Raw genomic sequence first — 16,973 nt, forward strand, 5'->3', positions numbered from 1 at the left:
GCACATGGACAATGCCTAGGCAAGGGCACTGTCTGATCTCCCCCGTCTCTGGATACAACAGCAATACAACATAAAAAATTAAGAATAAATTTACTGTTGGAATGCAATTCCACTCACACGTCAGTAGGCCACACGTGAAACACTTTTATATGCCTTTTTTTTTTTACTGGTTCACTCATAAAAACTACATTTATATTAAAAAGGTATTTACAAACTTTACAATAGTTAATACATTTAAAAAAACACAAGAATTTATACACCTTGCTTTACAGACTTAGTGAATCACGCGCCATTTACCCAAAGAGATGCAGACTCCCTTTCCGAAGCTTGGCTCCTGCTCTTTGTCCAGAGCCAGTTTAAAAGCTGTATTTTTTTGCTGATTCAACTGCAGAGGATTAAAAAGGAGGTGAAAAAAAAGTATTTGCAGTCTGTAGAGGTGGGTTTTGTAACTGAACCATCACACCCAGCATCTCAAAGCACTCACAAAAACACGTTACACAACATCCACATTCTCCTGAATTCCAGACAAACACGTCCCGCAGTTTATCATGTTATTAAACCCCTGTAATACCAACAGTGATCGACTACATCAATGAACACCAGGCACGTTGGGGCTGAATTTCAGAGCTGCTGAGGACTTACACCTCGGTGTACACACACAGAAACTGCAGACTGTTCTTCCAAAACGCAGGTCCAACGTGTGCAGTCAGGCGTGTCCCCTGAGTTCAGTGACAGCCTTAAACCAGCTCAGACCAAGGCTGCACAAACAGATGTTGTTCACTTTTGTTAAGCTCCTCTATTTCCCAACAGCCGTGACTCCTTTGTGGACTTGCCATGGTGCACACACAATGCCCTAAAGGTGCTTTCCACACTTGATTTTCACACTGTACCCCTCGAGGACTGTGCTGGGCAGGCACAGACATTAACACGACCTGGTTTTATTTATCTACTGGGCGCAGAGCACACACTAGGAACTTAGCTCTGCTCCAGCTGGGATCTTTTTACATCATAATCACTTAAATAAACACAGTGATACACTCTGAAGATTAGGAAGAATGTTAATAGGAGCAGAATTAAGTGAACCTCGTGCTTTTGAAAAGCCCACCTCCTACCATGCAATAAACAAATCACATTTATTTGTGTATTTTTTCTTTCTGATATAGTCTTAGGAAAAGCTCACCCTGGTCCACTAGATAACAGTCTGCAACAGTAAATACAAGATTTTTAATTAAGGAATTTAAAAAGGGGTAGCAGTAATGGTTGGGAATGTTTTTACATTAAAAAAAAAAGATTACAGTTAAGCTACAGACATCTTAAACTTATTTTTTCCATTTACAATTATAAAAATAAATAAGGAGAGAAAATCTGAGCCATTATTACTACAAGTCTAACTCACTGTTCATCATGGAACGTACGCCGGGCTGCACAGTGTGAAGGTTCTCAACAACTGCTACATACATATCATGGTATTTCTGCCACTGCAGATCACAGAGCTGTCCTCACTGGAATCGGTGTCCTTTCCTAATCCACTAATCCACTGAAATGGAAAACTGTCTGTTTCTCCCTTCCCCTGATATGGATTAGAGCCTGTAACATTTTTAAAGGAATTTATCACAGCATGACAAATTTTAATTAAAAGCTCCAGAAAACAAGTGTTGAGCATATTTCTCCAAAGAGAAAAAAAAAATCCTCTAAGACTTGAAATTTAACATTAGCTTTGAACAGCATGGCTATGAAATGGGATTAAGATTTTGTCTTCTCTACAGACTGGATGTTTAACTTTGAGATTTGTTTTATTCAGAACTATGAACTCAGTAGAAATGCTGCTGCTGCTTTCAGTTCTGGCATGCAGAGAAGACACCATTATGGATTGTTCCCCTACTCCCATTTTCAGTCCTACAGGTTAAAAGACATTGGTTAATATTTACAAAATCATCTAAGAAACACAGAAAGATGATTCTCATTCTGAAAATGAAGCAGCAAGACCTTAAATTGTCTCTGAAAATTAGATCTCAGAACTTAAGTCAAAAAAAAATTAGAGGTCTAGTGGGGTTTCTCACAAGAGTGTGGGCACTAAATTCTACTTAATTAAAATCAGTCAGGCCCCATGCTTTTTCACACACTTTAAAGCCCAATTTCTTTTAAAAATCTGACATTTGAAGATGATACCTTTTTCCAAAATTGGTGTGAAGCCCTAAGTCACTTAGGCACAGTACAGAAATTCCATCTTGTACCTCTAAGGAAACGATGCTGACTTGTATCAGCTAACAATGCAACTCTTCAAACCTCCCAGTCACTAATACTTAAGAAAACTGAACTCCTACCTGTAAGTTAGGTTGCCCAAAGGCAAGAAGAAGAGGGAAGAGTTTACAGCACTTCAAACAGGCTCTTAGAACAAAAATAATGCTAACAAAGAAGAAAATACTTGTTCAACTTCAAACACTTGGCATAGAAAATCTGCCAATGAAAATGCCCCAAACATTTTGGCAATGGAGATCTCCTTGCCCTGTTGTCTTTAGGCATCAGCTGTTCCTTTCCTTGCAGTAAGGGTGATGTCTCAGCTACAACCATCTCCAACCGGCCAGGCAACAGAGGTGGCAAGAAGAAAGGCCTCAGCGATGCAGACAGCAGACCAAAAAAACGTCAAGGAACCTGCCAAGTGAGGCAGATGACTTGGGCATTTAGGGCTAGCTCAGCACCTAGGACCAGCGCACATGAAAGACAGGACTGTGTTCCCAATGACTGGCAGATGCATGATCCAAGGGAGGAAAGGTCTTTTTGCACGGACCAGTTCCATCCTCCATGAAAATACCTGGTGAATGCACAAGGTGCATCTGCAAGTTAGTAAAGCAGATCAGAAAGGCAGGGAAGCAAGACTCAGAAGTCACTTGGAACTAAAATACCCAAACCTCCTATCTATTTTGTTTTCCCACTACAGACAAACCATTAGCTGAGATTCCTGCAGTTTCTTTTGTTTCTGCTGACTTACCAAAGGAGTTAAAAGCAAGCCTCCTCTGAAAAGGAAAAGCACCAAGGAATGAGACAACAGGCAGATGCAGGATGGGGCAAGGCACTGCATTAACAATAGGTGGTGTTAACGTATACATGGATGTGTGTATGTGGCCAAGGAGCTGATGGAGAACTTCAGGTTTCTACAATTCACACCACATCCTACTGCTCTGCCTTAAGCAAAGTTCTCACTGAAGACAAAAAAGTTCTCCTTCAAGTAAAGAGTTTCAGAGGATCCTTTAGTTTACATGTGCAACAGCAGCAGAAGGAAGACAGTAGTTACATGAAGAGGAAGAAGTGGACCCAAAAAGCCAAAGACGAGAAAACCCTGTGGCTTTCAAGTCAAGCAGTGTCTATGTCAGCTCCACATTATGTTCTTGGACAAGTCCTACAATGCACCAGAGAGGCGGTGAAACACAGCCAAGATGTCCAGAAAGGTTTCAAAGATTTCCCAAGAGAAGGTGACAACCCCGAAGACAATTGCATGTGAGCTACAGCAAGCACGACTGTGACTGCAGTGCAGCTTCCAAAATGTCTCCATCCTGCTCTGTGATGTGAATCTGATATGATCCTTTAATGAATGCAATCTGCCTAGAGAGCCAGCAAAATAAAAGCAGACAGAAAAAAAATAAATAAGTTGTCAGGCAGCAAAATAAATGCAACTTCTGCAGGTTTCTTTAACTGGAGTCACACAGAAGCCCAAGGAACTTCTAAGAGCACGATTTTGTTTTCCTCTGAAAAAGACTTTAAGTCTAATTAAAGCCTTTCTCAAATAAGTTTTCACTAATGTGATGAAACTCATTAAGTCATGTGAACAGAATAGCGGTGCAGTGGCCTGCAAAAAGAAACCCAAACCAAACAACTGTATATTTGCTGTTGTGAGCAACATCCTCAGCAGGGTTTTTAACACCTCTCCATGAATTATGCCAGATAATCAGAAGCTAAACAACAGTTATAGCTGAGCAAAATTATTTCCTGGAAGAAAGAGCACACAGAAGAATCTTCATCAACATGATGATAAAGGAATAGGCCACAAGTGGCAACCAAATATCTAAAATTTTATCTAAGTTCAAACAAACTTCAGCTGGTCCCTCTTTATGATGAGCACTAAGAAACTTCTAGGCTCTGAAACAGTTTGGATCTAAACTTTGCAGGCAAACTCCCGTGTTTCCTGAGATTCACAGTGAAAGGGAACAATAACAATGAGCGATTTTTTCCCTTCCCTAGAAAACATCAGTGAAAATAACAGCCACTATGGAAGCTACGTTTATAAATAGGCCAGTCACACAGGCAGAACAGCACGGCAAAATGTCCCGTCTGAATGTGACAGAAGAGAACAATTCTTACAAACCAAGAGAAACCAAACCTGAGGGACTTTGCAGCTGCTGGGAAATGTGGCACCAACTGGCAGTAGCAACTTTGGGGGGATATACATGAAAGTTACAACTACGTAGCTTGAAAAGAAAACAGGGAAGTTCTCCACAGTGCATTACTTCTGGAACAGGGAGTTTAGGAAAGTCCACCTCCACAAAGCGAAAACTATTTCTGGAGTGATCTAGATTATTTAATAGTAGAACAGAGTAGAAATACATTTTGCAAGACAATTTCAAACTGAATTTTCTTCTGGCCTAAGTGTTGTACAAACTCCCTGTAAGCCTGATGCAGAAGAGCGAGTTCCCCACCCCAGGGGAGCAGCCGATCTAACAGCATGGTGCTGCCCAGGCTCAGAGACCAGCAGCCCTGCAAGGTGCAAAATGCAACTGCCAACACTAATACTATGGAGTATTTCGTTGTGTTTTTTTTTAAACAGCAATCTTCTGGTGGCAGCTCAGGCACAGAGGAATGATGAATGAGTCTAAGGCCCATCTGGTCCATAAATAACAATGGTATTTGTGTTCTATGTTTGGTCACTATGTAACTGTGAGGATAGGGTGTTCTAACTGTCTGCAACAGCCTTTTTCTGCATGAATCGCATGAATTTAAAAACATTAAAACCCAAGATCATGTCATTTTTTTCTCTAGAATAAATAAAACAGAAAGACTGATGCTAACATTCTGAGACAGCAGGGAATAAATAATTAAAAGAAAAAAAAATTAAACAGATTAACAAAATACTTATAAATAATATTATTATCCCGTCCTCCAGGGAAATAAAAGCTGCAGAGCTGGAGTAATACAAGCAACAGGAAACTTGGTGGGTAAGTGTCAAGTCTTCCACACGCATCCCAGACCTAAACGGCTCCTTAAAGCCCAGTGGCTGTTAGCAACTTAGATCAAGGGAGGCTACAAAACAAAGCGCAAGTACCACCACAAACCAGGGGGGAGATGAGAATTATTTACATGGAATTGGCCAGCTGAAGTAGAGGTTACATTAACTATGAAACTTTGTTTCTGAGGTCCAGGTGACCAGTTTTACCCACTCCATCCTCTCCAGGTTGCTGCTATCAACACAGTACTGGTATCGATGGAACTTCTATCCGCCCTAAGACATTCACAGGAGAAAAATAACTTTTTACACCCTATCAAAAAAGCACAAAGATGAGATATTGTACCAAGTCCCAGACACAAAATGAAGTAGTAACATCACAAAGGAAGGAATATCGACTGCTCTGTAGTGTCAAAACCAGAATCAACAGCGAAACTACGACAAAGTACTGGTGAACCTGAACTCTCTCCACTGGGAGTGAGTGACTGCCACTACTTGAGCAGAGGTGGCGTAAAGCAGAATGTCTGCACTTCATCTTAAATACCTATGACGACTAGCAGAAAAGAGGTTTCTTTTTCTGCTAACAATGCTCAGGTCTCTGCCTGCAATCAAGAATCTTAGGAGACCACATATCATACGCCAGCACCTGACATCTCAGGAGCAGACATTTCACAGCTTAGGCACGGCTGTGATCGTCTCGCTTCATGCAAAGCAGGGCTTGGCTATGCTACAGGGGCAAAAGGAGGGGTCGGTGCACTAGTACAGCCACAAAGCTGTGACGAACCTATATGAAAATACTGTAGAATGTATCTCATACTGGTGTGGCTTACCTTGGTTCAAGCACTGGTGCAAATCACTACAGTGACAGATTTACGCTAGGAATGAGCTGCTGAAATTGCATCAGTGACTGAGTTCAGGACAGACAAGACTAAGACAAACAGGAGTTCCAGTAGGCTGACTTCTTCCCACATGTGATTAGTGTCTCATGATTGGAAAGGTAAACCAGAGGTTAGGAATAGTTACAACTAAGTTCCTTTTGGTATTTCCCAGGGAGAACTCCAAGGGACGTGACTGGAATGGCAAGTGAGATCACTAGGTCTTTAGGGTCGGAAAGGCCCAGCATGTCGGTGAAAAGAAAGCAGCCATTTCACTCTAGGCGCTTGCTGTAAGCCAAGCAAGTAACAATCCTCACTGCAATCCTTGCTCTGAAGAGACAACGCTGGATTTTCTGGTTTTTGGAGGAGGAGGGGGAGGCTTGGCTTCACGTCTGTTGGGTAGCGGTGGAGCAGCCTGAGAAGATAAAACAAAAACATTTTGCCTGATCAAACAGAAGAAATGCAAAAGTTCTTATACTTCTTAATTCTTCTTTCAGGACACAATCTTTGAATTCATCCTCACAGTGCTCCATGCAATCAATGAGAGGGGCAAACAAGGACTCCGATGTAACAGAAACAGGTATTTTTCAGCTGGTAGAATCATCTTTAGTTGCAGACATGCTTTAGTTGCTTCTGACCTGCAGCCTGACTGAGCCAGGAAGTCACTTGCCCAGTCCCAGATTTACCAGTAAAATGGAAATAAACCCACTTCTCTCATGGTTTCAAAATTCAACTATTTTTATCTTGCTGGCTCAGTGAGTTGCACCACGTAAAACGCTTCCTAATCAGAATGGTGGAACTAATTCCATAAAATGGCAGCAAAGCAAAAATTCTGCTAAAACAAGTCACAGCCTTCCTGCCTAACGCATGGGATTGTAGAGTGTTTGTTGTTCTTGCAGAAAACTGCACTAGTAGATCCTTTCAAGTTGTCCCTTTGCTTGTTTTAAGGGGCATCCTATAAACTAATGAAAAGTGAAAGGCCAGGTGAACAAGAAGCTTATGTGGCTTACCTCTTGCTTAGCTGAAACTGCCAAGATTTCCTGACTATTTTAACGAAAGGAGGACAGACTCAACTTTACAACAACAACAAAAGTAGCAAAACCCTTCAGAAAGTACTTTTACAACCTCTCTTTATGGGCCTTTGAATCCGTTCCATTTGGCTGTAAGCCAGGGTCAATGTTACAAGCCAGAGCATGTTAGTAATTAGTTTTCTTACAAGACTCAAGGGAAGGAGGCTTTTTTATTAATCCTCTTGAACCAGCGACTCCCACAGCATCTCTAGGGCTGGCATATTTCCTCCAGCCACACCACCTACATCAGCTATACTGCCCCTTCTCAGAAGAACAGTTAATTCAGACCAAGTGAAGGCCTGAGTAGAAAACCTCCAATTTATCCTTATCCCGTGTTTCAGGAATTCATGCCATTGTCATTTCTCTCTTATTGACGTAAATAATTAACTGCTGTGTTGTCTTTCTGTGCTGTCAGAGTTAACATCTTTTGTGATGTGTGATCATTCAGTATTTTTGGTAAAATTCCAGCTCTTTCACTAAGGTACTCCATAAATCCCCTCTGTAAATTGCACTGTGGAAGACATTCTCTTCACAGTTCCAAAAGGATGTTTTCTGATGCTGCACAATGGTAAGCAACGACAGTGTCTTATTAAAATCACCTGCGTTTTAGGGGCAGATGAAATGATTCTGACATAACCACCAGTGTATTTGCACATTACGTACCCACAAGTCATTTGAGATACTGTAAGGGAATAGCAACATTAGCGATACAGCATGGAAAGTGTCAATATGATGTTCCTAGAAGGCAATCAACTTCATGAAATTAAGAAAAAAAGACTATGGCCAAGATGGTGATGTAAAATGGGCTAACTTTTAAGTGAGTAATGATAGGTACTTTGAAAAATTAGATTCTTCTGAGCTAAGGATTCAAAAAGAGACAAACATTTCTGAAAACGTGTAAACTTCTCTTTTTCAGGATCAGGTTACTGTACTATTTTACGTGTTGACCATGTTTTTGAACCTTTTCAATCACTGTGCATGTTTGTTTTCAATATACTTCCCTGTGTCCCCCCCCCCCCCCCCAAGTTTGCCTAACCAAGGACATTACAACCTCCACTTGAAACAGGGACTGCACTTGATAGCCCTCTCTCAAAACAAAAATCTTATTCTTTTGTGATTTCAGGGAGGGAACCAGTAAAATGATTAGACAAGTTTCAAGCACCACCACCCTAGAAGCAGCTTGGAAAATTCCAGCGGTGTCCTGCTCGAATGTTGGTTTCCAGAAAAATGTCAGCTCTCATTTCCTTACCTCCATAGAATTCCTCGGGTTGCTATTCTCGTAGGGTTTGTTTTTAGGCGGAGGTGGAGGAGGGGTACTCTGCAAGCTAGCAGTTGACAATCCATCAGCTTGCAACGAGGGAAAACCTAGAAGCAAAACCAGTAAGAGAAGACATTAAAGCAGGCAGAAAAGGAGTGGGAAAAGCAATTGACCATGTATGACTTTAAGGGAGAATCATTTAATATCTTGCACTTTAGATCTGTTTTAGCAGCAAAACCCGCACAGATATGTCAAACCAGAGTCACAGTTTTATCTCCCTTAAGTTCCAAATGCCCAGAAGAGTTCTACCTTCAACAAATGAATCTAAGCTTATGTGAAAAATGCATGCCTGAGAGAATAGAGAATTGAATCCATTATCACATCTGCAATGTTCCCTGGGATTTCCTTTCAGCCAGGGGCTCAACCTGAGAATTCACTTTGATTTTAACTCCAGTTGATGGAGCAGATAAGTACCCAAACTTCAGAATAATTCCTGGGAAGCTGTCCTGCTACTAATGATAATTAAAACCGCTTGCTAAGTAAAAGAGTGAGACTTCACATTCAGTAAGGCTGACAAACATAACAGCTCGACTAGAAAGGAAGCCATCAATGGTGAGACTACAGTTGCATTTTTACCTTGGTCACACGTTGCTTCAGAATTAACTACAGATACTAGGAGATATGTATGTGAGGCAACTACAAATTACTCACAAATTACTAATTCTTCAAGATAAATTCCTTCTCCTTCGGGTGTAACATTTATTAGCTGAATTTCCAAGCTGCAGAGCAGTAGCTCCTTCTAAAATTTTTAACAATCCTGCAAGGCTTGCCCAGAAAATTTAGCCAGAGGCCTCTTCAGAAACCAAACTTAACTACCATGCAGGGCTGATGCAGTTTTCACTATTGAATTCACTGGAGGTATTCCTAGTATGTGCTGTAACCATCTCACTTGATTTGGCAGAAGACTGACTCTTCCTTAAAAACTAACAAATAAAAAAACAACCGAGCACCTACATTAACTGCACACCGTGTTCACCTTGAGATTTAGTATTCCTCTCCACAAGTCAATACAGGAGAAAACACAGAAGAAAGAAATTGAAAAACACAGATAATGTTCTCTGAAATTCATTTGATTTACCAAGCGATATCTAAATCACATGTATAATCACAGTGCCTTTGATAACGCTGCCAAAAACTGTTATCAAACAAAAATTCCTACAAACATTAATAGCCCAGAGTCACTTTCTGCATACTTCAGAGCAGTACCTCTTTCCCTGCCTCCCCAGTGAGGTTACCTCAGCAAATTTATCCTAACTCCTACTACTCAGTTGCTGCAAGACACAACTTACTGTGGGTTCTTGGCGTTTTGGGAGTGATGGGTGGTGGGCTGAGAGGCGACGACTGCTGGAGTGAAGAACTCTGAAGCAAAGTCAGTTTGCTGTCTCCTAATTGAAGACTCTTTGGCCTTTGTGCTTTTCCAGACAAGCTCTGGTTAAAACAAAGAGTAAACAAAACCTTTAGAAGTCAGCAAAGTTGCTGCCCACATATCCCATAATCAGACTTGTCGCAAAGGCATCATGCGTGGCTCTTTAGAGCTTGTTAAGAGAGAAAGGTGCATTCAGGTGAAACGTAAGGGAGAAACCAAGGCGCTGACTAAGCTACAGCAAAAGGCACACACTGTGCTCCTATGACACATTCAGTTGTCCCTGGGACCTTACTAACTGGGTAATAATAATAATAAACTGTTTTTAATGATCTCAGTCTAACTAAGAAGGTAAGAGGTCGGGGAAAGGGGTGAGGCTGAAAAATTGCTGCATTTGGCTAACAGTTCTGTGAACAAACTTGAGAAAAAAGCCTTTCCAAGAAGATGGAAGATTGAATTTTAGGTGCAAGTCAGGACTGCTAGTGTCATCCAGCTACTTAGGGCTGCGAAACAAGTCCATTTCAAGCTTATTGAACACATCCCTTGCATCTGGGACTCAGGAGGTGTTGTCCCAGTTCCTTCCAGCGTCATCTGTGTCCTGTGTATTCTTCATTCAAAAAATTTGGCTTCCCTACTTAGAAGACTCACCAGCATACATGGGCTTGGAAACCTACAGCCCCTTTAAAGAACAGCTAGCACCCAACATCTTTAAGGACTTCTGAAAGTCCCAATCCCACCGCCTCAGCCAGTCATCTGTCAAACGGCTCTAATTTATTTCCTGAGACACCATGGGGGTAAACTGAAATGCTTCAATCGTCACCAGGAGGTCCTCGGGTGGCTCAGCAAACATCACATTCAGCCTGGTGGTAACCGTCTGATTTGGCGACCGTGGTATTCAGCGTGCCTTCCACCAGCAAACTTTCCTCCTGCCAGTGCTATTAAAGATGTCAGCAATACAAGAGTCATCAAAAGCTTCACTCAGACATCTAAATTCCACCTCAATCCCAGTGCCTGGGGTTTCCCACTAGCGCCACGTGCCTGAAGATACAAAGGCAGCCAAAAGGACGTTCCAGCCAAGCAGACAAAGGTGGAATTTAGTCCTTCTAAATACGGACCCAAGAGCCCAGGGCATATTAAGGTCCCTTTAATATGCTTTACAGAGAAGGCTATCATGCTTACACATGTAATTAAACTCAACGAGCTCTTCTGGAGACCAATTCTCCACCACTGAGCAATTTAGTATTTCTCCCTGCACGGAAGGGACCACACAGTGGTGTGCAGTGAATATAAACCAAATAAAGCCCAAAGCTGCTGGACGTACAGTGAGCCTTTGGTTCCCTCTGGCTTTCTAGCTCCCAAGCAGCTTATTCAAGAGCTGCATAAAATCACTCTGCCTCATTCTCGTGCTGCACTATGCAGCTACGGAACAGAGCAGCTATAAAAAACCAGCTTTCTGTGTACTTTGCAATGTTCTTAAGCAGAAGTATAACCCTTAACTGCTCGTATACTTCAGTAAGCTGATCACACAAGCAATGTGCCCTCAGAGATCTGGGGGGAGAAGGGAGGGTGGGGGTTCTGTTTTGCATCTCTCGACTCTCTGCAAAGCAAAGCCTTGGACAGATGTGCCGTGCTGTCACAGGGAACTGGTCAATAAAAGCGGGCCTTCTCCCAGCTCTTTTCCCTCTAGCTTTCCTTAACAAACTGATCAGCAGCTGACATCACAGTTTGTGGGTTAAATCCATTTAATTCAACTGAATTCAAAATTCAACGCATTTCCAAAGGCAGAGGGCCAGGCCTCCTGAATCACTAATATTTACAACCCCAGATTTTCCTCCTAGGTGGAAAGGCTGTCAGTACCAAACGTCAGGATTCTAGAGCCACAGCTCCCCTTTTATAGAAATATTCTGTGGACTCCAAGTGCTGGCAGCATCACTCAGATTTGATGAGAATTCCTGAATCTATAGCAACATAACCTATTCCTGCCAGATTCAACCGAGATCTGGGGAAGGAAAGGAAAATAGAAGAGCTGATCTTTTTTTTTTCATTATTTACACAATGCGTTAGGTCAAATTAGTACCACTGAGCCACCAGCTTAAATACTAAGATACCTAATTATCGCGTACTCTCTGACAGTGTAAGACAGCATAAATCTCAATATCCCCAATACTCCAAGCTCACACAACTCTACTTTTGGGCTCAAGCTTTTGTGTTTGTATTAGGCAATTATTCTGAATCGCACTGTTAACTTGAATGCCCCAAAGTCTCCAATGTACTCTTCCTTACAACACTCCTGTGGGGGTATAGATTCTCTTTTTTTCCTCTTTTGCAAATAATGCTCAAGGAATAAACACCCCTGCCCTCGTGCAGGAGGTTTGGAGCAGAGTGCAGATTTGGAAAAAGAGTTTTTCAAAGTCCCAAGCTGGTGACCTAACTACCAGACCATTTTTTTTCAACTCCCCAATCTATCAAACTGATCTTCACCTTGCAGTATATTTGATTTGTGTAGTGATGCTGACTGATAGCAGCTGAACATCTGGCTTGCCAGCTGGATTTTTGTGTGGGCTAGCTGTATCTACTTGCTCCAACACAAACAGAACAATTCTACACGGTGCTGAGTGCATCACAGTCATCCACTCCTAGAAGAAATGAGGGCACTGAGCACCTAGATGAAACACCAGTGCCTTGTGCTTCCAGTCTGTACTTTAAGTCAAGCTGCAGTTTGATCTGTGACACAAGTTTTCCAAATAAAAAAGCAAGAATTACTCAGATGACCAAGGCTTTTGGTATTTGAACCCCTCCCTCCCACAATTTAATGAAGTTCCCAATGACAAGCATGGCTGAAAGCAACGGAAACACTAAAATCTCCTGCTGGGATTTTATTATTGCATGTGTGTGTGTGTGTGTGTGTGTGTGTTACCATTTTTAAAGTCAGTTCCATTTCTGGCTCCTTCTCCACAATAACCTGAGACTTGCTAATACTCCACTCCTTCCGCTTGAGTTTGCAAATCCTGTTATCGCCATCTTCTTTGATGGGCAGATCCTCAGCTCTGGAGGCTGTTGATATTCTTCTCTCCAAGAGAGGTTCCAGAATAGATCTGCAGCCCACACCAGAAGAGAGAAAAATCACAAAATATTAGTCCATCAGACACTTCATGTGCTGTCTGTCAAAAAGCTGTGATCTCTTACTTTGCAGAAGTTATCGTTAAAAACGGAATTAGGACCAGGGAATTTTCAATGACATTTGTGCTCCTAAGTTACCTCACCAATTTTGAGTATTACGTCTTTTATACAAGGTAAAGTGTGAACTACTTGCAGAGGAAGCCAGATCTGCATTTTATGCCAAACCCTGCCACTGAGTCTGCTGTGTGCCTCTGAGCACAACACCTTGACTCCCCTGCTTACCACAGATGCAAAGCAGATGTAAAGAGAAGTAACATCAGGAAGTGTTTCCATGTATTGCAGCTCCTTTTAATGACACACATGCAGCTGCAAACAGGTGGAATGAGTACCACGTGACTGTAACACCTCTGCAGACCACATCAAACTAAGTTACACTGTAGTATCTTACAATTCTGTTTTCTATGATTCCTGGGAAACAGAAACAGTGTACATCTGAAATACACGGCGCCTCTGTTCCTCTTCAGTATCATATATAGAACTGGGACTCAAGAGACAGACAGTCATAGGTTCAGTTCCCAAAATTATCCCTACCTGTTCTTCAAACTCCTTATTTGTAAAACTGGAGTAACATTAATCTCCACTTAAAGCCATAAAGGTGTAGGTATTATAATTGTTTATAAAATGAATCTTTGTTTTTAAGAGTAACTAATTAGATTAGAAAAGTCTGGTTTTTTGAAAATAACATAAACCCATTCTAGCAAAGGCATATCCCCAACTCTTGTAAGTCACGTGCAAAGGCTGATTACTAACCCGTCTGAACCTGGCCTGGAGGAAGTGCTGTCAGACGACGTGGAGGATGTAGAGACCACAGAAGAGGCCACGGATGTGACAGAAAGCCGTCTCAGCGTGGAAGACATGATATAGGGCAATACGACAGAGCCTGACCTGCTTGGTTTCCTTTCGGTGAGGGAGGGAGGCTGCAGACAAACACACTTGTCACAAATCACTTAGCACTAACTCATTCACAAGCTGGAAGGGGAGATTTGTGTTACTTCAAGGCAAAACACCAGACAACAAGATAAGCTTACCAAAGTTATCACACCATACTGCTTCTCCACCTTCTTCTTCAGCTCTTTGAAACAGGCTGTCAGTCTGTCGTGTAGAGGCTTCAGCTGTTCCGTCAGCTTCTCGCCATGGATCCTGATCCCCTCTGCCAACAACGGCATCTGAAAGAAGGAAAAAAATAAAGCTATGAAGACAAACCAGATCTCCTGCTTCAGGGAGCAATTTTCTCTGCATGTTATATATTTCAGATACAATCACAGGACTGGCATCAGTGTGTTTTAAGTTTGCAGAGGCAAAAAAGCAATCATAACCTACTCAGCTACTGACTCCTAACTTATGGCACTGTAGTAACTTGACTGTCTACTTGAGTTGTATGTGTGTATTACAAATAAATACGTCCACATCTATACCCAAGGTTCCCTCTTCCATACTCAGATTCCATATTCTGCTTTGGAAAACACGGGATGTTAAACATTAAGTATCACAACTTAGCCACCAGAGCCGTGTGATTGTGAAGTGGTTTTAACTGGGCTCTGTTGTACAGAAATATGTAAAAACAGGTCTGCAGGGATGCAATCCACAAATGTGAAATTTGCTCTCTTACAAAAACACAGCAATTTTTCATTGCTATGCAGATCAAAATAGACAACTTTCAGTGGTCAGACTTACAAAACATTGGATCTGATGCTTTCATGAAAAGTTAACAGATATTTTGTTAAACTCCTGAGAGGAAAAAAATATATGCTGTTTTGGCAAATATTCCACAATAACATTTCAGAGCAACACCAGGACATGGTATTGTATGTGCAACATTCTAGACCACAAATTTAGAATATGATATTTCTCCTCAAAATAAAATTCTATGCATATTCAGATTGTTCTTATAGTATTTATCTCCATTTTCTCTCTCCAAAACAACGATGCTGGAAAAACACCTGCACTCACACACAGTACATCCCCATCTTCCCCAATATGATACCTGTAGAGCAATTAATTGCTTAAGCAGCTCAATTTTATCTTGATCTTCAGGATGCTCTTGAAGATACTTCTCTGTGAAAAAGGCCTAAAAGTGAAGAGAGAAAATGATATAGATGTGATGCTTTCACAGCTAGCTCTAAGGTGAAGATCCCTGTACTTTAAAAGCAATTCACTGCCATTACTTCTCATAGCAAAATTGTCTTTAATATCAACCTGATACAAAGCCAAAGGACAAAGAATTTTAATTATTCATCCAGAAAAGGGAAAAAAGATGCCTTTTTTCTATTTTTTAAACTATATTTTCAATGAAAACCTGGTATGTTAATAAACAGTTACTTCATCAGAAGGGTTTTCTTCAATTCCAACTCCCTTCTCAAAGTACTGACTTGAATAATCAAGGTTATATTATTTGTCACCCAAACATGAGTGGAAAAATCAGTCCTGGAGCTCTCACTTCAGGAGGTTTCTCTCACTTTAGCATCCAATGACCTGCAGTACACAATGACGTGCAAATACCCTCGGCCTCTGAAAGGTGAACAGACCTTCTCTTGCCTGCAATCTCCTTGAGACCTACCATTAAGTCCTTAGGTACAGCATTTTTACGTGGGGCTTGTTATGAAAATTCAGTAGAAATAAGACCTGTGTTGAGATTTAGACTCATAGTTTGGTTCAACAAAGCACCTTTAGTCTACACTTCTTATGTGTTTACCTTTAACTCAACAGAATCTGGTACTGGTTTAAGAGTTGAACAAACACATGTACGCCTTCCTGGACTGAAGTCTAAAAATTGTGCCAATTCACATTATGTGCTGCAGAACATTGCACTGAAATGTATCACAATTCCCAGTCAGAAGAATTTAATTTTTCTTTTCCTAGATAAAATCCCCAATAATTTTTCATTTTGTTTTAAAATGTGGTCTCTGATCTATTTCAGCCTCTGCATATATTTTAGTCCTGCATTCCATTAACTGGACTGTATGTACAAGTGTTTATAGGCCTAGTGGTATGATTCTGAAAAAGGCTGATGTCAAGAGGAGGTTAGCTTGTGAAAGGACTGCCGAGTATGTCCCAATGGATTTTTCTTTAAAGTGTTTAATTATTGCAAGAAGAAAGCCCATGTTAAAAATGCAGACTTTGACTTTTGGCTACAATGAAACAATTAAAAAATTCAAGATTTTAGCCGCCCACAAAAGCCAAATGTTCTGTACTGATCTTTAGTTGAAATAGGAAAATATGAACCAGAAATGAGTATTTCCAGATGTGGTTACAGATACATTGTGTTTCCTAGTTTTAACTGCTTTCCCACTTTCGTAATTCTAAACTTTATGTCAACCTTAATTCATGAAACCGGAGGATTTGGGGCCAAATTCACCCCTGGCGAAGCATGCAGCTCCTCTGGAATCAGAAGAGTTATACCCCAGATATATCAGACCCTCTCCCATTTAACTTTTTCACTTCATTTCATGTGACTGCAACACATCTGAGAAGAATTAAACATGTTTTAACACCATCCATTCCGTTTATGGAAATAAGCAATACATTTTGTGCCGGGGAAAGAATAATTAAGATACTGGGAATAAACAGCTTAAGTTAAACATCACAAACGAAGAACACACACTGTGTCAACTGAATAAACCTGGATAGGAAACACTGAAACATTCCTTTTTTTTTCCCCTCCCCTGAAATACATGCTCTTTTCTGCAACACTGCAAAGATAGACTATTTGCTGGAAAGTAAAATCTTCATTTGCCTTACCATTCTATATTAATGCAGTGGAGAAATGTTAGCTATTTTGCTTCTATTTCTGATACTTGCACTGTTCACTGGGCTAACTAAGCACCTCACAATGCCCCCATGAGGTAGGGCCATGCTATTATCACCACTGTAAATGAGGACCAAAAGAGGTGCATGGATCACTCCTTAACTCTGTTAGGGAACACCACTAAAACTTAACACTTAAACACTTAAA

General features: G+C 41.1%; 1 protein-coding gene across 8 annotated transcripts in view; it reads right to left on the reverse strand.

Moving 5' to 3' along the window:
• Positions 1–149: 149 nt before the first annotated feature.
• Positions 150–16,973, reverse strand: part of DOCK5 (dedicator of cytokinesis 5) — a 121,621-nt gene continuing 104,797 nt past the window's right edge. For all 8 annotated transcript variants that reach the window (XM_080568591.1, XM_080568587.1, XM_080568590.1 and 5 more), the window contains 7 exons: positions 15,006–15,089; positions 14,050–14,187; positions 13,772–13,938; positions 12,759–12,936; positions 9,768–9,906; positions 8,410–8,525; positions 150–6,505 (listed from right to left, as the gene is read on the reverse strand). In XM_080568591.1, the coding sequence (XP_080424717.1) occupies positions 6,404–6,505; positions 8,410–8,525; positions 9,768–9,906; positions 12,759–12,936; positions 13,772–13,938; positions 14,050–14,187; positions 15,006–15,089 (924 nt within the window). In that variant the 3' untranslated portion in view covers positions 150–6,403. The remainder of the gene's footprint in view (positions 6,506–8,409; positions 8,526–9,767; positions 9,907–12,758; positions 12,937–13,771; positions 13,939–14,049; positions 14,188–15,005; positions 15,090–16,973) is intronic.

Source organism: Anser brachyrhynchus, assembly GCF_964034855.1.
Source record: "Anser brachyrhynchus genome assembly, chromosome: 26".
Lineage (NCBI taxonomy): Eukaryota > Metazoa > Chordata > Aves > Anseriformes > Anatidae > Anser > Anser brachyrhynchus.